The sequence below is a fragment of the Polypterus senegalus genome, chromosome 10, assembly GCF_016835505.1.
Source record: "Polypterus senegalus isolate Bchr_013 chromosome 10, ASM1683550v1, whole genome shotgun sequence".
Classification (NCBI taxonomy): domain Eukaryota; kingdom Metazoa; phylum Chordata; class Cladistia; order Polypteriformes; family Polypteridae; genus Polypterus; species Polypterus senegalus.
Window position 1 is genome coordinate 409,238 of NC_053163.1, and position 26,047 is coordinate 435,284.

The following is a 26,047-nucleotide window of genomic DNA, read 5'->3' on the forward strand; positions in this document are numbered from 1 at the left end:
CTAATTGTGAATCACCCAAATCAGACAAAACGGGCCATTCGACCCTCAGTATGAGACCCTGTGTTTTAGTGTAAATATGCCATTCCGTCTTTGTGTCGCCCGCCGTGCAGTCGCCTTGTGTGTCTGCTGATCGTCTCCCCTGCAGAGTGGTCTCGGCTCTGATTACTTTCATGGATTGTCCAGCAGGTCCTCAGCCTCTCCTCTCTCTCACACACACACACACTTTCGTGCACCTCCATGTCGAGCCGAGCATGACAGCCGCGAGCCCACCTTCACTTCGATGACGATCTGCTCATTGGAAACGCCGTGGGGGGAAACTGGAAACAAACAGCCCTTCAGTGAGCCCACCGCGCAGTTGCAGCAGCAGCAGCAGTTCGAGCGGAGCGGACGGGTGATGTCTTGACAGCTCAGTGCCCCGCCCCTCACTGCCCGCAGCCCCGCCCCTCACTGCGCGGACAGCAGTTGCGCTCTGTTGGGCTGTGGCGCTGTACGACCGAGGGCTGTGGTCCCAACAGCGTGCAGCCTGAGGGTCCTAGGGGTGAATGTCATGGGCTGTCACTGACAAACAAGGCTAGTGAGCTATAAGGTGCAGTAGGAGGGCATTTCTTTTTGTTCACTTTGTAAGGTGGCATGTAGTGCCATTTGTGGGGACCCACCAGATCAGAGGCCCCCTGCGTGGCCAGTCAGTCACATGTCTCTTCAGTGCCCACCAATCACGTGGCCCACTTCACTCACCGCTCCACTTAATCCTGAGTTTCCCCCTTTTGTTTCTTTCCACTAATGGTGAGTGAAGGTGAGGTGACGTGACGGTAAGCAGATGCCAGGGGGCACCTTGGGTATCCCTGCCTCACAGATCTCCTCCATCTTTACAGACGTGTCATGACCTCTGCCCACCGTGAACGCTGTTGGTATCTCAGGACCGTTTCAGACACTGGGCACAACTGTCCAGTTTGTCAAGATGGTCCTTGTCTTGGAGTTCAGGAGTCACTCAGGGGGTCACTGACTCAGGGGGTCACTCACACAGTTGATTTAACAATTTCACTTTTTTCTTGTTTTTTATTTTATTTTTCATTTCTGAGGACACATCTGCAGACCAAAGAAGGTCAGCCAACAAGCCAATGCTTTCTTGCATATAGCGCCTTTCAGGATACGTGGATAAGCACAGCAGAGCATAGCAGGCTGGGTCTTGAACCCGAGGACTCAGACCACCCACATTACGGTTTGGGTTAAATCCAAGTGAGTGACCTGGAGGGGAGGTGACATCAACTTCTTCTGTCCTGTGATCTCAAGTGAGGGGTCACTCATCCTGAAAGAAAAACAAAACCTAAGAGAAGGTCAGGGACGAGCGGTCAGCGGGTATCGACCTCACATGGGGACACTAAGGAGGGTCAGCGGGACACTCACATGTCACTCGGACCTCAAGTACGCAGTCAGACTCAGTCTGGACTTTCCAGTGTCTGTCCATGTCATCTTTAAACCAAGTCAGTGACGTCACTCGGAGTTTGCAGCGCCTCCTCCTGGCAGTGGACTCAGCACACTGACCACTTCTGTTGTCTGTGGTCACTTCAGGCTCTCCACCCTATAGAGTGCCTCTCCTCTCGGTGAGTGTCCAGTACGGCACCGGTGAGAAATGTAAAGAGAGTGACACCACAAGGAGGGGAGGAGTAAAGGGACAAGAAATGTGGCCTGAGGGGGCCGCCTGTTCACTCGTCTCATCCTTTAGTGGCTGTCAGCGATAAAGCTGACCAGGTGATCAGGGGCACAGGTTCAAAGGTCAGGGCAACCCCCTAAAGCTGCTTGGCCAAGCGGTCAGAGGCACAGTCACCAAGTCAGAGATGGTAAACTGGTACACTGAACCTCTCAAGACCAGTGATGCAGACAGTAGAGGGCTATGGAGGAATATTTCGGACAAAATGAAATAAATAAATAAATGCGTAAATAAATAAAAGTACTGTGAAATGTGAGCATAAATAAATAAATGTGTCATAAAATGACAGCCTTAATAAATAAATGTGTCATGAAATATGTTTTTCGTTGCTTATTTATTTATTTCATTTTGTCCGTAACATTCCTGCAAACCGTCATGAAATACGGCTTGAAATAAAACTGTCACTTTCACTCGTCAAAGTTGAGAGGGTGGGCTCTAACACGCCCTCTAGTTACTGATTGGTGAATCGATAGCACAAGAATTAATTAGAAAAATGCTTACTACTGCCGATGAAATGGATTCTTGCTGAAGATATTACGTATTTCAGAGAGAGAATTAAAGATTTATCGGAAGAAATTACAATGTTGGCGGCCCTTTTAGAACTGAGTATTTGACTCTTGTTTTACGAGTAGAAAGTCAGTTGCATATTTGCAGCTACTTTTTCAAACAACTGTACAGCTCTGATCAGTGGTAAAGTTGTTCAGTTCAAAATATTAGTTGGCGCTGCTTTGGGCATTCCATGTCAAAGTACCTAAACTAAGACAGCCGTATATCAAACTGGCTCATTCGCCTTGTGATCGTCTTCTCCGATACGCCATATAGATCTGCAATCTGTCGTACTTTTAAACCACATAACAAAAGGTGTTCTATTGACTCAGCTGGAATGTCAAAGGATGGACGTCCAGAGCAGGGAACTGCCTCACCTGAACTGCAGTGTAGTCGAGTCCCTTCCACCTGTTCTTCGATAATTTCAAAAACAGTTTCATCTATATCGGAGTCTAAAAGGGCCGCCAACATTGCAATTTCTTCCGATAAATCTTCAATTCTCTCTCTGAAATACGTGATATCTTCGTCAAAACCCATTTCATCGGCAGTAGTAAGCATTTTTCTAATTAATTCTTGTGCTATCGATTCACCAATCAGTAACTAGAGGGCGTGTTAGAGCCCACCCTCTCAACTTTGACGAGTGAATGTGACAGTTTTATTTCAAGTCCTATTTCATTGTGGTTTGGAGGAATGTTACGGACAAAATGAAATAAATAAATAAATAAATAAGGAACAAAAAACATATTTCGTGACACATTTATTTATTTATGCTCACATTTCACAGTACTTTTATTTATTTACGCATTTATTTATTTATTTCATTTTGTCCGAAATATTCCTCCATAGAGGGCACTCTGATCATATTGCCCTGGTCGGTAGGACTCCTCTGTGAACACAAATGGACACTAAGAGTAAACTCACCAGCCCAGGTGTGCTTCATCCAAAGCTGCAAAGAGCTGTGCCAGTGAGATGAGGACCTTCAGGACTACCAGCCATTGGACAGTAGACCTCTAACCCCCATGAAACATGCCTGTTAGCATTTAGGGAGATGAAAGAAACCTGAAATACAGGGTCACCCACCATGCCCACTGGTGTCACCTCAGTATCTCTATTAGGTGACCTCACCATTGCCCATCCCAAGTGGGGCAGCAACAGAAGGGATACATGAACAATGAAGGCGAGTGTTGAGGGGAATAGCAAAGCACGGGGTCAACAAAGAGCAGAAATGAAGATGGACATGTGACCAGTGGGCAGTAAGGAGACATGAGGCCAACTGGGGTCCTACAGGACTCTCCAGATGACACAGAGCAGCCCTATCCAGTCAGACCATGAAGCCAATCGTCCTTCCCCAGGCATCACCAATGTGACGTGTCCTAATCCCCCTACACAATCAGGTCCAGTCCAGACTGGTCATACTGGTGGTCACTTACTGCAATCTTCTTATATCTCAAAACTGCACTCCAGGCATCTGCCGGTCAGCCGGTGTTTGACATGACACTTGAACTTCTCCTCCTCAAGCTCTTTATCTGTGGCCTTCATCTCCAGTCTGAGGATATTCCTTTCCACACAGAGGTCTTTAATGGAGAATCTCTTCTTGGAGTATTCAGATGAGTCTCTGGGGGCCTCCTCATCACCGACCTCCACATCTGTAAACTCCTTGTCTAAAAAGATCTGCTGGTCATTTTTAATCCACTCCACAGTGACCAGTTCGAGTCGCCAGCCCATAAGGGTGCACTCCAGGGCCCAGGGTACACCATTAACGTCCTTCAAGAGGATGAGAGGAAACAGACTGACTGAAACAGAGAAAGAGAAGGAGAAGATGAGATAAGGAGACATCAGGAGTGAAGGGACGCAAAAAACATCAAGTAGGACAGGAGCCCAGATACAAAAAGAGTGAGGCTGAGGAGCTGGACAAGTCCACTCACTCTTTGACCAGTCCAACTCTCCTGCTGTCCATGGGATCGGATCAGTAAGAGCCTTAGCATGGAGAACGGAATGGGGGTCCTCTGGTCAGTGTGAGGCGCCTCCTGCTGGTCTCCATGATGCTTCAGCAGACAGACTGACAAACGGGGGGACCTGCCTGTGTGCCTTGAGCTCATCTCTGATGAGGATGGCAGAAGTGAATGAAGAGCCTGACAGGCGCAGAGGAGCGAGCTCAGAGTTTATGAATATGGGACGTGTGAGGGCAGTGAGACAGACCATGAAAAGAAGGGTAGAGATAGATAGATAGTGTGAGGGACGGCCGGGGCCCATGTCTGGCCGGGACGCCTCTGCTGCATATGTTCTGGGGGAGCCACCATGGACAGTTCAATACCTCCCAAAGGACGCTTGGTGGCAGCCTCCCTGGCTGATGTTGATTTTCCAGTCTCCCGTGTGGCTCCATGGGACATGGAGTCCTCCACAGCCTGGTTGGGAGCTGAGGTGGACGCTAGGGGGTGCTGCCGAGACTCAAGAACCTGGCTGGACGAGTCATCAGCCCCACCTGGAGGTGCAATAATTGGGACCATGTGGTCAAGCACCTGGAACACTTCCGGGTGGGCTATAAAATGGGTCAGCCTCCACCACTCAAAGGCCAGAATCGGGAGGAAGAGGGCGAGGTTGCCTGGGAGGAGTGGTGGTGCAAGGTGGAGAGTTGTTGGTGTTGCATTTAAAGTGCTTTGGGACTGTGCTGGACCTGTGAGACACGGAGAAGACGTGCCCCACGGCTGAAGAGAAGTAAGAGCCTGTGAGATTTTACACCTGCATCTGCGTCAGTCTGTGCTGGGTCGGGCACTATATAGCGCCTTTGTCACAATCGACAGACAGACATATACAGTTGATGTGAAAGGCACTATATGATAGATAGATAGATAGATAGATAGATAGATAGATAGATAGATAGATAGATAGAAAGGCACTATATGATAGATAGATAGATAGATAGATAGATAGATAGATAGATAGATAGATAGATAGATAGATAGATAGATAGATTCAATTTTTTACAGAAGCTCCAGAGATATCAAGTTTCACAGCAAACATCAAACACCCAGTCTATGTTAATAAGGCCGCAGCCTCGCCCAGTGAGGCACTATAAAGGTGTTTTGCCGGAGCCATCTTTGTGTTTGTTTCGTGACACACTTCTGCTCAATGCCTGAATGTCACAGAGGATGTTCAGCGTTGTTCATAATGGCACATAGTTTTGTCTTCATTCTCTACTCCACCACTACCTCCAGCAGGGCCAGAGAGCATCTGATCACTGTGCCTGCCTCTTTAAGGGGTCTTTTGAAATGATGTGACTTGGCCAGCTCAGCACACTGACCATCACAGAGTGGATGGACATGTGAAAGATGTCACCACCCCAATAAAGGGGGGCACAGACTCCTAAGACAGAAATATCCACTCTGCTTTTTCTTCTCAAATTCTTCTGTATTAGCAGTTGAAGGACATTCAGAGAAGAGAGACAGCACAAGAGACACAGAGTGGGGCTTACCTGAAGACCACCACAGAATAAAAAGGGTGAGGAAGATGATGATGATGATGGTTACAGCTATCCGAGTGACCTCTTCCAGTGTCAGGCCGCTGTCTGCACAGGTGAAGAGACAAAGACAGACAGACTTGTGTTAGAATATGTCTGACAGTTTAACCTTCTGTTCCTTAAATCCAAAGACTCAGTGTCTGAGATAAGGCAGACCGTACCATAAATCCTGGCATGGGGAGATGTCAAGGGTGCACCAGGCGGGCACTTGTGTGGACCTTCTCCTCTTCTCCCTACACACCTCTTTACTAGACCTCATCATGGTTTCCCTATCAGTGCTATGATGATATTGATGATGATGATGATGATGATGATGATACACAGCTATACCCTCCCAAGGACCACATGCTGTCAACTGGAATCTCTGCATGGCTCAATGATATGGCAGGAAATCTCAAGCTTGACCTGGCAGAGCTGGTCCTACTTGATATCCCAGCTGGTCTGTCCCTGCTGAGCGTGGCTCACTATCGCCAACACCCGCAGAGCTGGTATTGGACCTTGGGGTAGCGCAGTGATTGATGACCAGCTGTCCTTCAGGGACTACGTCATTATGGTCTCTCGATCTTGCAGATTCCTTCAATACAATATCTGCAGGATCAGAGCACATCTGACAGAATATGCAGAGTAAGTGGCTGTGGTCTTGTCACGTCTGGACTACCGCAGCTCTCTGCTGGCAGGATGTTGGCATGTGTCACCAGGCCACTGCAGGTGATTCAAAAAGCAGCGGCACACCTGCTGGTCAAACTGCTGAGGTGGCCACATGTCACCCCTCCCTGTAGATCACTCTGCTGGCTTCCTGTCATAACAAATATTAATTTTCAAATCATTGATGCTGGCCCAAGGACCGGTCAGGGGGTCTGCACCTCTATGTGAAGACACTTGAAGGACTCAAGTCTGCTGTTGAACGGCGTCTGGTGGTGCCACTTGTGTGCGTTTTATCAAATCTCAGTCCAGTCTGGTGGAACGAGCCGCTCGCCTTTGATTTGAACCTCAGACCCCCTCAATGTGTTTACGTTGTGTTTGAAGACCCTCTTGTTTGGTGAATTTCTCTCCAAATAGTATTAGCATCTTAGGGTTTTGTACTCCAAGAATTGTCACTCGCTTGTATTTTGTCCTGAGCTTTACACTTGTGATGATCAATTTTGTCACCTTGTCCTGTCACACTTGTTCTCAAACAGCCCCCCATACTGAGGTTTGGATAAAAGCGTCTTCTAAGCAAGTGAATGTAACTGTCACCTCTTTTCGTTGACTATTTGTAACGTGCTTACTAGTAACGCTTACCCAGGAAACTGTGCTAGAGAAGTCGGTGTTGGAGATATCGTTACTAAACGTCACCCAAGAAGGCCACTGCCAACATGACTCCTCATGGGTCGGCCACTCTACTCACACGTGACGGATCTCCTCAGCGGCTCCTTCAGCGCCTCATGCTGCACCTCACAGGTCAGCGTCCTCCGGCTGAAAGGTGTGAAGCAGTAGACGCTCTCTGAGTTGTAGGTGCCATCAGGGTTCAAGTGCGGCTCCGTAGTGCCCATTGCTGAAACCACTTGGCCATTCATGGTCCAAATGAAGCTGATGTTTTTAGGATAGAAGTTCTTGGCAGAGCAGGTCAGACGGTGTTCAGTGAGCAGATGGACCAACTCTGGGAGTAAGAGGACCTCAGGGGGAACTGAGGAGACAAAGAGAAAGAAACCCAGCAAGGTCAAGGACATCTGTCACCTTCAGTGTCATTGTGGACCTTTCTGACCTGATGTTTAGGACATTAACTTAAGTGGAAAGTCACCTACCTTGGATGGTCAGGACCAGGCTGACTGATTCTTTGTCGCCTTCATAGTTGACCTCACATTTGTAGCGCCCCTCGTCTCGTTTCACGATGGATTCCAGAAGCAGGGAGGCATTTCCTTGAGGAACATCTTTTTCAAACATGCTGGCGTGCTGTCTTGTTTTGACCTTTCCACTTTCGAATTTGGCAACTACGAACCCATAATGGCTCCAGGTGACATTCAGACGACTGACTTTAATTGGGTATTGTTCAAGAGAGAAGCGACAAGGAAGCAGGACATTTGAGTCTCGCAGGGCCGTCACATTTGGTTCAGATGTGAAGACGGAAACTCCTGCCTGGGACCCTGAAAAGACAAGGGGTGACATCAGAGAGTAAGCGCTGTGGCTCAGTGGCTAAAGTGCTGGACTGGTCAATGGCCTTCACTACCTTGGTGCCAGAATGTCAAGTTCTCCACTTATTGTGAGCTGTTTGTCCATCACAGATGAGCACAACATCAGGGTGACAGTAGGAAGATCAGAGCCGACGGCCAGGTCAGTGTGTGTGTGTGTGTGTGTGTGTGTGTGTGTGTTATTCAAAACAAAAATGGACTGGAAATAAGAGGCTTTCAACACAGTGTGATGGGGGCACTTAAATGACATCAAGGTCCCCAAAGTCCTCCTGTCTATCACACTGCTTGGTCACTTATTCCAACTGTCTGTGGTTCTCTGTGTACAGAAAAACTTCCCAATGTTTGTGCAAAATTCACCCTTCACAAGTTTCCAACTGTGTCCCTGTGTTATTGATGAACTCATTTTAAAGTCACCGTCTCGATCCACTGGAGTCATCGCTGTCATCGTTTTTAACACTCCAGTCAGGTCTCCTCTTCGTCTTCTTTTGTTTAAACTGTAAAGGCTCAGCTCCTTCCATTGCCCTTTGTAGCTCAGACCTCTCATTCCCAGAATCCCAGAATCAGCTTCCTCTGGACTTCCTCTGGTGCTGCTCTGTCTGCTTTTGTAATCTGGAGAGCGAAAAGTGAGTGCAGCAGAGCAGGCTGTTCATTTGGTTCAAGAGATCACGTTGGGTTTAGTTAGGATGTATGACTGGCTAGCTGTGCTGACCGTCTATCTGTCTATCTATCATATAGTGCCTTTCATCTATCTATCTATCTATCTATCATATAGTGCCTTTCACATCTATCTATCTATCTATCTATCTATCTATCTATCTATCTATCTATCTATCTATCTATCTATCTATCTATTATATAGTGCCTTTCACACTATCTATCTATCTATCTATCTATCATATAGTGCCTTTCACATCTATCTATCTATCTATCTATCTATCTATCTATCTATCTATCTATCTATTATATAGTGCCTTTCACTCTATCTATCTATCTATCTATCTATCTATCTATCTATCTATCTATCTATCTATCTATTATATAGTGCCTTTCACTCTATCTATCTATCTATCTATCTATCTATCTATCTATCTATCTATCTATCTATCTATCTATCTATTATATAGTGCCTTTCACTCTATCTATCTATCTATCTATCTATCTATCTATCTATCTATCTATCTATCTATCTATCTATCTATCTATCTATCTATCTATCTATCTATCTGCTTCCTTCCTGTTTCATTGTCGCAGTGCATGTTAGGTGGTTGATCTGGCGCGAGTTCTGGTGGTGGGCTCTGAGTCTGGTGAGTGAAGTGTTTTTGTCTAACTTTTTTTTCCCATTTTTATTTTCTTGGTAAATTGTTTGAAAGTTTTTCCGTTTTCTTTTGTGTGAAGTGGCACCTGGCCACAGCAGCCATAATGGCTGTGAATTTAGAACGGTTGAGCCGCCGCCATGGGATAAAACTTCTCTGTGATGTTTTTTTCCCCTTAGAAAGTGCGGTGTTGGCGGTAGGCACTGTGATCGGTTGTGAGAACATTCAGTCCGCCTCATGAATGAACGGCTCAGTCGTAATATTTTTGAGTTCTGTCGATCTGGTGCAGACGATTGTAGAGAAGGGTGTAGTGATCGATGGCTCGTTCGTGCAGGTGTCTCCGTTGGCGGCGCCAGCACGTAAAGTAACGTTATCGAATGTCCCCCCCATTTTTGAGGAATGAGACTATAGAAAAAGAATTAGTTCGTCACGGTCGTTTAGTTTCAAAAATCCGCTATATTCCTTTGGGGTGCAAGTCGCCGGAGTTAAAACATGTAATGTCTTTTAGGAGACAAGTTTACATGGTGCTCAACAAAATGGATGAAAGTTTAAATGTTGCTATGAGGTTTAAGATTGATGGTTTCGATTATGTGATTTTTCTGAGTTTGGGTGTGGAAGTGAGGGGCATTTAGTTAAAAATTGTCCAGTGAAAGTGAACAGAGCAGTTGTTCGTGATAACCTGCATGTCACTAATGACGATTTACAAGATCGGCCTTTACTGCTTAATAGTAATAAAAACACAAAGACACCAGAGGAAGCGCGGCCCGAGGAGAGTGTAAATGTTTCTGAACCTTTAAATAAGGGAGATGAGTTGCTTCGTGTGGAGATGCACAGACCAGCATCGATGGGGGACATCGGGAATGAAAATGCAGCACAAGATTCTGCTACAGCACAGGGAAGGGTGTGGGGAGAGATTGAAATGGAGGAAGGCGACGATAACGCACCTGAGCCATACGATGGGTTTAAACGGCCTGCTAAAAAAAGACAAGCCGGGGAGGAGGAAGGAACCGCGCGAAAACGCAGTAATGTTACGGCTTGTGCTGCTGAGGAAGGCGAGGGTCCCGCTGCAGCCCCACCGGTTACACAGGGCAGGTACGCGGCCCTAGCTGAGGCAGACAGCGAAAATGCGGCTGGGCTGAGTGAGGGAGACGAGGAGGCGGAGGGGGAAATGTCGGATAGTTCAACTGTGTCTGACCTACAAGAATGTAAAGGTAGAGGGGGTTACAGTGCTCAGAGTATCAGAACATTTGTGACGGAAACTGAGGGCAGAAGGTGTGTAGATGTGACCGATGACTTTCCTGATGTGCAACTTTTTATCTCTTCAATACAAAGCCTAAGAAAAGAAAAGTCCTCTTCTGTCTTGTTCTCTGATAAAGAGCTTCTTAGACTAAAGAATCTGTCAAGCAGACTGAAGAAACAGTTCAAACTAAATAAGCAGTAATGGAGATGGCAACTGCACCATTTCTAAGATCCTGTATATTCTGGGATCTGTGGTTTATTTTGACTATTTTTATATTTTCATTTAACATGGCTTGCTTTAATGTAGGAAGCTTAAATATTAATGGTGGAAGAAATAATAATAAGAGGCTAGTTTTGTTTGAATTCATAAAGCAAAAAGACTTAAAAGTTACTTTTGTACAGGAAACCCATATAGACAGCACAAATCAATGGGAGTGGAGTAGGGATTGGAAAGGAGACATTTATTACAGTAACGGTACAAATATTAGTGCTGGAGTAGCCATTTTGTTTTCTAAGAATGTTCACGTAGTTCTTTGTGATGTTGAAGAAATAGTGAAGGGGAGGCTGCTCAAAGTGCGTCAAACTTCAAGGCAGTTCTTTTACTTTTATTAATGTATACGCCCCGAACGATGGGAATGAGAAAATCGCTTTTTTTAAGAAGTTGGAGGGTGTGCTGACACAATGTTGCACAAATGAAGTCCTCGTTCTAGGTGGGGATTTTAACTGCACCCTTGATACTCCAAAAGACAGAAATAACGGGCTGGAGCCGCACACACAATCAGCCCAGGAATTAGAGAGAGTTGTGAGCGAGATGGGACTGGAAGATGTGTGGCGAAATAAAAATGGGGGCACCAGACAATATACATGGGGGAGGATGAATGGGGGGATTATCTCAATGGCGAGGCCTGATCGTCTTTACTGTTTCAAGCACCATATTGGTTTATTTAAAAACGGTCACATTACCCCTGCAGGGTTCTCAGATCACAGTTTGGTGTCTTGTTCTGTGATCCTAACTGATTATAAGCCTCGTAGTGCCTACTGGCATTTTAATACGCTCCTCCTTCAAGACCAAAGTTTTAAAGACTTATTTAAATTTTTTTGGGCAAGTTGGAGACTCATGAAGAAGGAGTTCACCAGTTTACAGCAGTGGTGGGAGGTCAGGAAGACCCACATTCGTTTATTATGTCAGGAGTACACCAGAAATGTCACTAAGTCACTACAGGCTGACATGGCAGTGTTAGAAACTGAAATCATTCAGATTCAGCAGCTTCTACAGCAGGTCCAGATGTCCAATTGTTGGAAACTCTTGGGGTTAAAAAGAAGGGCCTTGCCCACTTATTGGAAACAAGGGCTCGGGGGGCTCTAGTGAGGGCGCGATGCCAACAGATAACTGACATGGATGCACCAACCCAGTATTTTTTTGGACTCTCAACATAAGGTCTTACATTGCATAAGACAGGATAACGGTGAGGAGACTCAGGACCCTGGTGAGATAAGGCGGGCGGTCCGGAGGTTTTATGAGACTCTTTTTGCAACAGAGGAAGGTGAGGCTGAGGAACAGCAGACCTTCTTGAAGGATTTACCGCACCTTCGTGATGCAGACTCCGAAGAGCTGGAGAAGGAGTTGTGCTTAGGAGAGCTCACTGCTGCACTGAATGAGTTGAATAATGGAAAAGTCCCAGGCATTGATGGCATTCCAGTGGAATTTTATAAAGACTTCTGGGATATTATTGGTTCTGATGTATTGGAGGTATTCCTCCACAGTATTAAAATGGCTGTGTTACCTCAGAGTTGCCGCAGGGCGGTAATAACACTACTGCCAAAAAAAGGTGACCTACAAAATCTCCAAAACTGGCGGCCTGTGTCCCTCCTTTGTGCTGATTACAAAATCCTGTCAAAGGCGCTAGCTAACAGATTGAGGACTGTTTTAGCTCAGGTGGTGCATCCTGATCAGAGCTATTGTGTCCCTAATAGAATGATTTTTAATAATATTTTCTTAATTCGAGATATTTTTGCAGTAGCTAAACTCTTTAACTTTCCGATTGGCCTTATTTCTTTAGATCAAGAGAAGGCCTTTGACAGGGTCAGGCATTCGTATTTATGGGAAGTCATGCAGGCTTTTGGGTTTGGGGACCGTTTTGTTAAATATCCATCCATCCATCCATTTTCTAACCCGCTGAATCCGAATACAGGGTCACGGGGGTCTGCTGGAGCCAATCCCAGCCAACACAGGGCACAAGGCAGGAACCAATCCTGGGCAGGGTGCCAACCCACCGCAGGACACACACAAACACAACCACACACCAAGCACACACTAGGGCCAATTTGGAATCGCCAATCCACCTAACCTGCATGTCTTTGGATAGTGGGAGGAAACCGGAGCGCCCGGAGGAAACCCACGCAGACACGGGGAGATTTGTTAAATATATTCAGCTACTGTATGGTGACATTTCTGGTGTAGTTAAGGTCAATGGTGGTTTGTGTGAACCTTTTGATGTCAGAAGAGGAGTCAGGCAGGGGTGCCCTTTGTCTGGAATGCTCTACGTGTTGGCCTTGGAACCTTTTTTAGTTAAACTGAGAGGAGCGTTGACTGGTCTGTCGATTCCATGTTGCACTGCAGAGCCTGTTAAGGTTTCAGCATACGCTGATGACATCATCATCGTCATTAAAAATCAGGAGGACGTTGACATTTTGCTTCAATGCCAGAGATCTTTTGAAATTGTTTCATCAGCTAAAATAAACTGGGGAAAGAGCAGTGCTATCTTAGTGGGCAACTGGACTGGTTTAAAACCACCACAACTGGTTGGGGGCCTGCAGTGGTCCTCTGAAGGACTGTTATATTTAGGAGTGTTTCTTGGGGATGAACACTTCATACGAAAGAACTGGGATGGAGTTCTGCAGAAGGTGAAGGATTGGCTTGCTCGGTGGAGGTGGATTCTACCTCAGTTATCCTACAGAGGCAGGATGCTCATCATTAACAACCTCATAGCCTCAGGACTGTGGCATAAATGCATTTGTTTAGAGCCTCCTGCACAGCTGCTTCAAAATATTCAGGAAGTTTTAATCAACTTTTTTTGGGATGGCCTGCATTGGCTTAGGAGAAGTGTCCTGTTTCAGCCACTGGATGAAGGTGGACAAGGCATTATAGATGTGTTCAGGAGAGTTGCTGCATTCCGGCTACAGACTTTACAGAAATTGTTGTATCCTTCTGAGCACCAGCCGTGGATGGATTTGGCACAACGTTTCTTTGACCAAATTGAAAACCTGAAATTTGGAAAAACTCTGCTGCTGTGCCAGGTGAATAAATTTGATATGTCGGACATACCGGACTTTTATAAGAGTCTTTTTAAAGCCTGACAGATGGTGACAATTAAAGGGGATGAGGACAGCATGTCATTGTTTTGGAAGAGCCCATTGTTAATAATGTGAAGTACAGTAGTTCAGTGGGACTGTCTCAAACTTTCATTAATCATCTTAAACATGGAGTGTGCACAAAACTAAAACATGTTATTGACTGTGAAAAGTTTTGTTGGAAGAACGCAAATGAAATTGCACACCAGATTGGAGTGCGGTCAGTGAGAGTGGTGCAGACCTTTTTAACACAAGTGAAGGCTTCACTGTCAGCTGAGAGATCAACACTCCTGAGAGACATGTTTAATGAACGGACTCATCCACCTGAGGATCCTGATTTTACAACACTTTTGGTATCTCCCGGGGGTGACTGGATATTCCTTTGGGTGACACTGGGATTCTGAATGTTCTCACAATAAACTTTATAAATATTAAGTGACAAGAATCAGAAGATCAGGTTTCGGCCGCTGGCTATTTGAGTCTTTCAGGATTATTTAAGTAGTAAGCAGACACGTTCAAACACAGGGCTCTGATAATTGATCTTCGACTCCAGCGACGCGTGACTAGCTATCCAAATTCTCATCAAGGTCCTCCTCTCCGTAATTTCCTGCTCCTCTGATCTAATGGCGCACTTGCTGAAACTGAGATTTCCTGATAAAGGCGCTTCCTTCAGTGAAGTGACAACACAAAATGTCCACTCCAGTCCGCTGAGCTGAGCACTTTGTCACATACAAGACAATAAAGAGTCAGAAAACCGACATTCAGAAGGTCGTCGTCCAGCTCAGGAGTGAAATGTCAAAGTCGTCAGCATTAGGCTGTCCTCACAGTCCATGAAAACACACCAAAAGGAGTACCCACCATGAGTGTGTGTGTGAGTGGCCAGCATGAAGGTCAATATGGTGATGACCAGTAAGCTGGTCTGCTGTGGTCAAGTCCAAGTCAACTGAGGTGTCCATGCTGGACCACAGCTGGGATTCATTTACCAGTTGACACCAACAATATGGCCACACCAAACTTTGGAGCCTACAGTCAGAATGAAATACAAACTGGTGGAACGTCCCAAATAAGACAGTTAAACCCAACAATGACTTTGTCTGGGGTCTCGGCCCACTCAGACCCCTCAGTCCCCACATCTGCTCTCGCTGACCTGCTCAGTCTTTGGTCCCCCAATTCTTCAGTCCACTTCAAGATGTCTGCACGTCTGCCCCTCGTCATCCCCTCAATCACAGGCAGAACACCACAAAAATGACTGAGAAAAAGACAGCGAGAACGAAGGCACAAAATGGTGACACTGCATGTGACAGCACAGTGACAATGACAAGCAAATGATAGAAACAAAGAAAATGTGCAGAACATGAAGGCAAATGAAGCGACCGTCCATGAAGTGCTAACGCGGCAGCTCATCATTGCTGACTTGACGCTACGTGACATGTGCACTCGGGGACGCCACTGTCACACACGCCGTGTACCTGAAGTAAATGTGGAGGATACCAGCAGGGCGTGAAATCATCACAGGGAGTGAACAACGTCAGGTTTCGCTGTGCTGGGAGTTGAAAGAAGAAAAAAATAAAAACGAGCTGAGCTGCATTGTGATGCTGTGGAGAAAGTGCAAAAAAAAAAGAAAAAGACGGCAACAGCGACGCAGAACATCGAGACGGGCGGTGAGACCTTTAACTGTCATTACGAGGGGGAATGGATGAAGAAAAGCCCCACGAAAACGTTTGCATGGCAGCATTTAACTTCACGCGTTGGTCCTGCTGGAGCTGCAAGGCCGCTGCTGTCACAGGTCGATAGCAACGGGCGATGCTGACGTCACGTCCTGAGCCTGAGCCTGAGCTTTGGTGGCGCTGCAACTGGCATACGTGTCCTGGTCACTTCTGAGGACGCGTCTAAAGAGCGCCATGATGAGTGCGTGTAATAGAAACACAAACGAACGAACACGAGCTGTCGAGTTACACCTCGTTAAAACGGCGCTTTACAAACCGACGGATCTGAAACTCGCAGAGTATCGACATTTTGCAAACCGCCAGCTGGCTGCTGACCCTGACACTGACCAATGAGACAAGAGAGGGGATTACAGGAGGGTTAGAGAGGAGCCAACAGGGGGCACTAGAGGGCGAGGGGCAGTCAGACAACAGGACCACCAAAGGGAGATTTAAATGGAGATAAAAATGAAGAAGAGAAACCTGAGAAGAAGAAGAGCTAAACATGGAGGACTTCAAAAGAACAGGAGGAAGAAAAATAAAAGTGGAGGAGCAAAAATAATTAGTGGAGAGGAAAGAAAGAAAGAAAGAAAGAAAGAAAGAAAGAAAGAAAGAAAGAAAGAAAGAAAGAAAGAAAGAAAGAAAGCGAGACAGGAAATCAGAGATGCTGAGAGCGGGCAGAACATAAAGAAGAGGAAGAGATAAAATGGAGTGCCGCCCAAGTTAAAGGGCCTGTTCACGTAATAAAAGTGGAGCAGAAAGAGAAACGAGAAGAGCGGCGATGTGTGAGGATTTAGAAAAAGAACAAAGAAAGTGAATGAATAATAAAAGAACGTCACTTACTGGGGACCTGGAGGAGAAGAAGAAGGAGGAGGAGGACGAGTGGAGCGTCCATCGTGTCAACGGCGAGGCTGCGAGGCGACTGACTGACTGAGTGACTCTGAGATCTGAAGTTTGATTTGGGAGGAGAAGGCAAAGGCAGCGAGATGAGCGTCAAGATCAGAGTGGGGCGGCACAGACAGGAGCCAGCGAGTGCCGAGATGAAGAGGGCAGCGGCAGACAGCCGTGTGACACCGTAGTGCCAGTCAGACGTCACATCTCAGAGTCACTCGCTCGCCTCGCCACTCGTCCTGCTTGTCTTCTTCTGCTCCTCCAGGTCTCCATTAAGTGCCTTCTGCCTCCTCTTTTTTTAGTCATCCCTGTTCTTGATTTTGTTTCTGTTCCTTTTATTAACGTCTTCATTTCATTTTATTTATTTGTCCTCCTCTCTTGTTCTCTCTCATCTTTCTTGTGTCAAACCCAAATCCTCTCCTTTCTTCTTTACATTTTCTCTCTTCCTGCCTTCTCCATTTCATTCTTTCAGCTCCTCCATCTCTGGCTCTCGCTCTTCATCGTGTCTCCCCCTGACGTTTGTCTTCTTCATTTTGATTCCGTTTAGATCTTCTTTTACATGTCAGAGGGGGTCTCCTCACCCTCTAGTGTCCCCTGTCCTGTCCACTGTCCTCTCATGTCACCGCTCAGCTTGTTGGCCATAGCAGCTAAGTGGCTTTATTTAAGAGACAACTGCTCTGCAGAACTTTCAGTGCATTTTTGGGAGTTTAAATGTTTAAAACACGTCAGTTAGAAAAAAATAATAAGAAGAAGAAGACGACGTGTGCCCGCCGTGTGACTGAAAGTTAACTTGACATCGGGCAGGCGAGCAGATCTTCTGCTTTTGAATAATTCAGCAGTGAAGAGCGGCACGTCTGCCTACTGTGTTGGCACTTCAGGACTGACGTTGTTCTTTCCTTTTATTTCATTTTCATTGATTGTAAGATTTTTGTCATTATTACTGTGACGTCACCATTTTGTGGCTTTGTCCCTGCACAGGCGCTGCTATTTTTGGTCTTTTTCATGCTGTCCTGCTAGTTATTGACTGGGTGACGACGTGCAGACATCTTGAAGTTGGCTGAAGACTTGGAAGAGCAACGACTGAGCAGGTTGGTGAGAGCAGCCTGGCAGAGCAGATGTGAGGGTTTAGGGGTCCGAGAGGTCCGAGTCCACGTCTGCTGTTGCTTCTTGTCTTTTCTGTCACCCTTGAGAGTTTTCTGTGTCACCGTGTTGCATTTCATTCTCATTGCAGATTCCACCATTTTCTGTGATGAAGTTATTGGTGCAGTGCCAACTGAATGCCAGTTACAGTCCAGTATGGACATGTCGGCTAACTGGTCCTCACCACACTGACCTTCATGCTGGACACACACACACACACACACACTGCGTATTTCAGATGTTAAACATGTCTGCTCTCTTACTTTACTTTTCGTATTCCTTGTCGACTGTAAGGACAGCATGAAGATGGCAGCTTTGACATTTTATTACTGGGCTGGATGACAACGTCAATGAATGTCACTTATGCTAAATCAGTAATTGAGCTGAACACTTTATAGTCCTCAGGTCGGTGATTCTGAAGCCTGTGTCCTGTCACTCTCTGTGTGTCCCATGTCTGTAGCAGGTGATCGTAATGGGCCTGGAGGATTGGCACAGACACGTCCTTAATGAGGACTGTGGACGAAATCTCAGACCAGACAGCAGGTGCGGTTATAAAGCATCTTTATTTTTCAGAGTCACGGTGAGAAGAGTTTCAGAAAAGCAGACAATCCAATATACATGACAGCGTCAGGGCTTTTCTGAACCCCGTCTGTTGGGTGGGGTCCAGTTTTATACCCCTAGAATGCATAATTTAATATCTTTATAAAATATAACAGTCAACACATTTATTATACACAAACCTTGAGCCCCTTTAATGTCCCTTGTAAAACTTGATTTCTTGGCCCCTTTTGTTATGGCGTTCAGATGTAAGCTAAGGGAAAACTTGATAAGGCAGACTCATGTGTGGAATGTCAGACCTTGAGTCCTTTGCACAAAAATTTTTCTGTTTGCTAATAAAAAGCATGCTATTACTTGGTTTTGTAAAGCTTACTTCTCAGACATGAATTAGTACAAGGGAACGAAGAGAACATTCGTCTTCCACATTCCCCCCTTTTTTAGCAAACAAAAAATATTTGATCAGGGAGAGATGAGTAGGAAAGGGTAGGAGAGGAGGATGGAGTTGAGTAGGTGGAGGAGTGTGGGGTGGATGTGCTGATCTGAAGCATTTTTTCTTTGTGTAAAAAATAAGCCTTTGCCATCGAGGCAGTAAAATACTTGGATACAATGTATCTTATCAAGGGAACAATACAGCAAGCTACAAGCAGGAGAACAATTAAAGCAACTGTAAGAGATGAAAACTGATTTAAGCCATTGGCCCCAGGACCCAAAAGTGGACATAAACCATTTGTCCCAAGGATTAGAAATGCCAGAATTAGTAGCTAGTTCATGTCAAATCAGCTAAAGCACGGGTGATTGATCCATCAGGAGCTGTATTATTAGGGATATAGGTACAGCATGCATCACCAAACATAGCACAAACGCCTCCTTTCTCAGCCAAGAGCATATCTAAAGCCAATCGATTTTGCCAGGTCATGAGGGATGTTTTATCAAGTTGCTCATGGATACCTTCAACAGCTTCTTAGTAAAATTTAAGAATCTTTGTTGATTGTAATAGAGATAATTAATCCAATCTACATTTTTGTTTATAGTAACCTGAGGAAAAATAGACTCAAATTCGGCAACAACTTGGTCCCTTGCCTTGAACTTATCAGGGACTCCACGAGGGACTCGAATGGAATCAAAATACACCCCAGGGCCATGTAGGGAAAACTGGGAAGGGTCCACAGAATGGGGTTGACGTCGCCAAACATGGTCGACACATGGAAGGCAGTTAAAGGGAAAAGTCGGAAAGGCATAACAAATTGTATTAAAGCAGAAGTGCCAGTCCAGTCAGGTGGAAGGATGTCAAGCAATTTAGACCTATGGCACATCCACCAAATATCAGTATTCTGAGTAATCAGAAAAATTGATAATTTGGAAGCTAAAGAGGAAGAATTAATCGGAAAAGTTTGGAAACAAAAAGAGGATGGGATATTACCAACATTTGTGCCACGAGAGGAAGTGAGGTTTCTAAAAACAGGTATATAAAGGAATATCGGGGGAGTCATGGGAAGAGTAGGGGGAAAAAGAAGGGAAAGTGTAATGTAATTAGAGTCGATTGGAATAGAGGAAGAGATAAAAAGGGCAAGTAGGCAAGGAAGGCCAGTAGGATCAGATATGTTAGAAAGAGGAAAAGGGACAGTGGCCAAATGTGGCCTAGCTATAGCACATGCATAGCAATCAGATTGATTCACTTGTCTAGCGAATATCATACCCATTGCAGCCAACGGTTCTGATCCCCATACCCAATTTCAATCGAAAAGTGGAAGAAGAGGTGGAAATATTCATGACCTTGACAGGGGCGGGTTTGGACCAGGGGTAGGAGAGAGGGTGTGTGTGTGGGGAAATGGGAGGTGTTAGTAACAGGGTTCTCAACCTTAATTTGAAATCTCCCTAGAGGATCTATTCCAGATACACATGCCCCTAAAATACAGGTTCCTGAATCATGTAAAGAAGGGTTCTTCAGAGTAATGATCAAAGGGTTACAATGGTATTCGGCACATTCATGAGGGGCATGTCCTTTTATAATAGAAGAACGATATTTCAGACCATACTTCTGGGCCTTATAGGGTTAATAAACCCCAGTCATCAGTTCCAGTATTAGCCAAAACCCAGTCCCACTTGTCACAGTTACTTCGAATCCAGAGTTTGTAACAGTTACACACACATTTGTCAGACCAGTTCCACTGGATTTGTCGATCAGTCCCACAGTCAATAATAGAACAGAAATCCACCTGAACTGATGTGGTGATTCCGAAAGGAAAAGTCAAGGTGACCAGAGCAGTCGACAAGGGATGGAAAGACATAGTAGGACCACAATCAAGGGTGCCATCTTTTGCAATGTGAGATGTGAATCCAAGCAGGCAGTCCCTCAACTTTAACAGCATGTGGTGTCTACAGCAGAACTTGGAACGGTCCTCTCCACGAGGGTGATGCCAATGTTTCCTTCGAGTATCTCTAGCCAGAATCCAGGTTCCTAATGGAATCGGGAGTCCTTTGATGGAGGACTAGTTCTCCAGGCCTGATTCACCTGCTCGTGGACTTCCTTCAGAGAAGCTCGGAGACCTGTAAGACTGGAAAGAAGATCATTGTCCACAGTATGCAGTGTAACATTACCTATGACCATGCCGACTGGCATGGGCCATCCGGTCAGAATTTCGAATGGCGACAGCCCTAACTGCCAATGTGTTCTTCCCCTTAATCCCATCAAGGCCAGAGGCAGAGCATCAGGCCAAGTTAAATTTGTTTGCTCACAGATTTTAGCCAATTTAGATTGCAAGGTACCATTGCATCGTTCCACAATACCTCCACTCTGGGGGTGGTATTTGCAATAATGATGCACATTTATCTGGAGCCAGGTGGTTAATTCATTTATAATGGAATTTAGTGGGTGCCATTATCAGTTTGTAATTTCTGTGGTATTCCCCATCTAGGAATGATTTCCTTTATCAAAGCTTTTGCCACAGGTTTGGCATCTGCATGTTTGGAAGGGAAAGCTTCCACCCATCGGAGAACACATCAACAATTACTAACAGTATCGGTACCCCTTTGATGGTGTTAATTCAATGAAGTCCATTTGAAGGTGTTCGAATGGACCCATTAGGTTAGGTGTAATGGCGGGACTTACCTGGGTGCCCTTTCCTACATTAAACTTTTGACATAATGCACAGCACCTGCAGAACTGCTCTGCATATGTAGAGAAACCTACAGCTTCCCAATATTTTTCAACATCTTGAACCATGGCGTCTTTTCCAGCATGGTCTAGGCCATGGGCGATTTTTCCATACCTGGGAAAGAAGCTTTTGGGAGGAAAGGTTTGTTAGTTTGCTTATGGGTCCAGACTCCATCAGAGAGGGACCCTTCTTTGGACCATTTTCTCTTCTCTGTGTCCGTGGCTGCATTCTGTAAAGAAATAATTTGATTATCAGTGTCCTGGTCATTTCTCTGTTGGAATAAAAGATTGGTGTGTTATTATACGCAGCCCGTTTAGCAAAATGATCAGCTAATTTGTTTCCTTTACTGACAGGATCCTGTTTTCCTGTGTGAGCTTGACATTTAATGATCGCTAGCTTTGATGGTTTCGTTATGGCCTCTAAGAGGGATTCTTTTAGTTTTTATGCTGAATGGGCTTGCCAGTACTGGTCTTGAATCCCTGAGTTTCCATAATGCCCCATGATCATGGAGACTCCAAAAGCATATCTAGAATCAGTATAGATAGTTACAATTTTTCCCTCTGACAACTGACAAGCTCGGGTGAGAGCTATCAACTCAGCTGCCTGCGCTTAAACTTGAAGAAATTGGTTTGCTTCCAGCAGGTGGTCACCTTTGACCACTGCATAGCTGGTTGAAGGTGTTCCATTTTCCAATCATAAAGAACATCCATCCACAAAAATTATCTCTCCTGTTCCTAAGGGTGTTTCCTGTAGGTCTGGTCTAGGTTTTATAACCTTAGTTATTTTATCATGACAGTTGTGGGGTTCCCCTTGATTTTCAGTTGTAAGCAATGTAGCTGGATTTAAGGTGGAGCACCTTTCTATGGTAACGTTTGACAATGTACAGAGTATATTTTGGTAGTGTATTTCCCTAGCAGTAGTGAGATGTGAGGTTTTAGCCTGTACTAAAATGGAGTGTACGGCGTGAGGCACTTTTACCACTAGGGGGCTCATGAGCACTATATCTGTACTGGCTAGCACGGCCTCTGTTGTGGCTGCTACAGCTCTGAGACAGGTTGGAAGTCCCACAGCCACTGGATCCAATTTTTCAAAAATAAGCTAAGCCTTTGTTTTTCTCCATGGAGTTGTGTAAAAAATGCATTCATATATCCCCCCTTTTCGTCCACAAACAGAGTGAATGGACGAGATAGTCAACAGTCCCAACGCATGCAAAACAGTAGGGCATTTTTTTTTTTAAGTTACATAGAGCCTTCCCAGCTTGATCTTTCCATGCCACCTGACCAGAAAGGGGGAGATCAGGGGTGACCGCTAAAGTTTGCAAAAGCTGTGCTCTTTCATTGAAGTTTAAAATCCATTGCCGGCAGTATCCTATAATGCCTAATACAGACACAACCTGTTGCTTTGTAACATGTCTTGGTCTAGGAAGATTTTGAATGGTGTTTATACGGTCGCTAGAGAGAGAGAGAGAGAGCTCTTGTTTCACAAGAAATGTCAGTTTTGTTTTAGAAACTTTGTGGCCATTTTCTGCTAAATAATAACAATTTCTGAGTATCCCGTGCACAATCTGCTTTCGTAGTACTACACAACATTCCACATACTGTATCAATACACTGTCTTTTTCCGGCCAAAAGCCTTTTAAATTTTGAGCAAGAGCTTATCCAATACAAAAGGGGCTTCAGTATATCCCTGAGTCATAACGGTCCATGTCCAACAGCGGTTTTGGAAAGTAAAGGCAAACCAGAATTGAGAGTCGGGGTGCAAAGGAATACAAAAATAAGCATTAGCAAAGTCAATAACAGAGAAATAACAGGCGGACGAGGGTATCGTAGAAAGAATAGTGGAAGGATTAGTAACAATTGGTGCCCTAGGAAAAACTGCAGAATTTACGTGTCGAAGATCTTAAACAAAAACGCCATGAACCGTCAGCCTTTTAAACAGGTAAAACGGGGGAGTTGACTGGAGAGTGTTTAATTTGAATGATTGCTCCATGTTTCACGAGATCGGAATGTACGGTGGAGATGCTATCCTTCCATAATCATTTTTCCCCTGGGACCAAAGTGCATCGGGAAGTGAGGAAAGCCAAGTGGGAGAGGCGGTTTGCAATGAAAAAGCAGAAAGGGAAGGACGGCGCAATGCACGATGTACTAAAAAATCATTTTGAAGCACAAACTTTAGTTATCAAATGATCTGAGGTATCAAAGATACCCGAAGCAACATGTAGCCAGTCCGTCCTATTGAAACATTGTTCCACCCAATCCCCAATTTCAACTCAGTGAACGGTGCTATAATTGGCTAAAGAAAAACATGGGGAACTGAATCTCCTAAATAGAAAACGCTTTGTGAATATGTGAAGTGCACTGACAGCAGCAGCTGTGTTGGATGAGAAAAATGCAAGGGATATGAAGGGTCTCTGGGCTAGTACCTGAAAAGAGAAAAGATTCTAACCAAGGTGTGTCCACTTCAGAAGGGAAGTACTGGGCAGTGCAGTGGAGGGTGTTGGGGACTTGCAAGTGGGGAAAAGAATATAAGAGTGTAGGGTTTTAAGGAGAATGGTGTGTGAGGAGATGTTCAGGGTCCAGGCTGCAAAAGAGGGCTTAGTGTGGGGGAGGTTTGGCACAGGAATTTAGGAATAGAACAGTGAAACCCTCGTTTGGTTAGAGAAATAGAGAGGGAGAGCTTAGTCATCATCCCTTCCTGAACAGATTAACAGGGCAGAGCTGATTTAACAAAGAACGGTGCATCAAAGTGGAACCACTGGAAATGAAGCTGAACTCGAAGAGGTTTAGACACCAGTAAAAAATGTGGTTGTCCAGAAGCACTAAGAACAGGCAGTGTATCGTTCGAGGCAGACTAGAAAGCAGTTTCAGTGCCATTCACCAGCAAAGTCAATAAAGGATCTGTGTCCGTATGGCAAGTGAGCAAAGGCAACTGAAGAGAGTGGCTGGGGGTCCCTGTGAAAGGAATATCCTCAGGTTCAGGTAAGGAAGGCGGGGGAGGAAGCTGATGTGGGCAATTGCGGCAGAAGTGTCCCATCGTAACAGGCAAGATGTGTAGGTGCTTGATCTGAGGGGAGAGGCGGCTGAGCAGACGAAGAATTCGGATTAGGGAGTAAAAATCCACGACCTCTCCCCCGGTTTCGCCCCTGTTCTCGGAAAAATCCACGTCTTTCACGTCCTCTCCCCCTGCCTGAGCTCCACCTGCATAATAATTCATTTGTGCCGCGATTAACTTGGTCTGAGTGTCTGACTCTTTTTGTTTAGTCTGTCGTTCAGCATGCTCCGCGTGTCTTTAAACTTCATCAAAAGTGGCACTTTCTCATCCAAATACAGGACGTGCGTACTTTATTTTGAATATCACTTCTGAGTCCTGACACAAACGGAGGAACCGCTGCCTTGTTACGGTCGTCTGGGCTGTCTAAGTCAGAATGGTTTGTCAACAAGTCCTGAATGCGGTGTGCCCATTCATCTACCGTCTCATCTTTCTTTTGTTTGGCAGCTGAAAAGGTATCAGTCGGTGCCCTTTTTATATTTTGCAGCTATTGCAGTTTTCACAGATTCCCATTTGGCAAGGAAAAGACCCTCATTATTTTGTCCACGAGGCAATGCCTCATTCCAATGCCACTGTACTCCATTATGCTGCCCATAATTGACAGTAGCCCAAATAGTCCCCAACTTTCTGCGTAGCACTTGGGTCCACTCGGCCGCACTGGTTTATATATGTTGTCTAGTTGCTGCACCTGTTCCACAAACTTCAACCCACCGATTACCTTACGATCAGGCAATTCGGACACTACGTCTTTCAGCTCTTGAATATCCCAGTTACGGTGTATCATTACAGTAGTGGGGTTATCGTTTCCTGGGGGCAGTGTGGGATCGTGTCGGGGGTCAGGAACCTTAATTAAAGGGCATGAAAATGTGGGTGCTAAAGGTTTTCAGGGGTCTTATCTCTGAGGGTTTTGCTTCTAGCACGTTGTGAAATGGAGGGCTTTTTGTGTAAGTTAGAAGAGCCTCCCATAGCCCCTAACAAGTGGCCGTCAGTCTCATCATCAGGATCTGTAAGTGAGGAGGGGTCGCACTGATATTGTTCATCAAAGAAATCATCAGTAACTGGGCATCGGTAACCACAGGAGTCGTTGGGGCAATGAGTGAATGTGGCAGTGGAAGGGGTTGTGGGTAAAGTGTTGGGAAAGAGAGCACTGGATATAAAAGTTTTTTTTTTTTTCTCCTCCTTCCTTCAGACTGGGGTCCCGTATCAGCCTACACTTTCTGTAAAGCTATAAGCAGCTCTTCTTTTTCCTTTCTATTCTTAAGTTCAGCAACTAAAAGCTCATTCCGTTTTTGTGCCGCTTCCAACGTACGGTCTTTAATAACCAATTCCCATCTGTCATAATATCCATCCGATAAGGACCTCCATTACAACAACCCTGTGTATTTCTGCACAGTATTTTTCTAATTCATATCTCCAGTTCCTTCCACTGGCCATCTACCTGCACTGTCCTTATTCCACCTCCTACATGCTTTTTTTAATCCTGTCTTCTTTTCAATGAGCTTTCTAGGGGACCCGCCTTTCGATCCCGACAGCACTAGGAGCCTGGCGATCCCCAAAATAATCCTTCTAACGTTAGGTTTTAGGACTCTTGGGGACTGTTTGACTGGCTACTGATTGTTTTTCCCATAGTGAGTGGCAGGATCTCAGCAGAAAGTGACTCAGCCCTCGATAAACCCCGTTCCACCCGCCGTCCGCTCCTATTCCCGGATT

The 26,047-nt window shown here is 45.4% G+C and overlaps 1 protein-coding gene across 1 annotated transcript; it reads right to left on the reverse strand.

Annotated features, from left to right (window-relative positions):
- Positions 1-1,055: 1,055 nt before the first annotated feature.
- On the reverse strand, positions 1,056-16,534 carry LOC120536419 (CD276 antigen-like). Its single transcript, XM_039764757.1, has 6 exons — positions 16,389-16,534; positions 7,556-7,894; positions 7,159-7,437; positions 5,727-5,819; positions 3,685-4,047; positions 1,056-1,306 (listed from the first exon to the last, which is right to left on the reverse strand). The coding sequence occupies exons 1-5, from the start codon at positions 16,438-16,440 to the stop codon at positions 3,695-3,697; spliced, it is 1,116 nt and encodes a 371-aa protein (XP_039620691.1). The 5' UTR covers positions 16,441-16,534; the 3' UTR covers positions 1,056-1,306; positions 3,685-3,694.
- Positions 16,535-26,047: the final 9,513 nt, after the last annotated feature.

Coding starts and splice junctions, on each gene's coding strand:
- LOC120536419 (XM_039764757.1), bottom strand. CDS start 16,440: ATGGACGCTCCACTCGTCCTCCTCCTCCTTCTTCTTCTCCTCCAGGTC. Junction 7,438..7,555: donor CCTGGTCCTGACCATCCAAG/GTAGGTGACTTT, acceptor TTGTCTCCTCAG/TTCCCCCTGAGGTCCTCTTA. Junction 4,048..5,726: donor TATTCTGTGGTGGTCTTCAG/GTAAGCCCCACT, acceptor TCTCTGTTTCAG/TCAGTCTGTTTCCTCTCATC.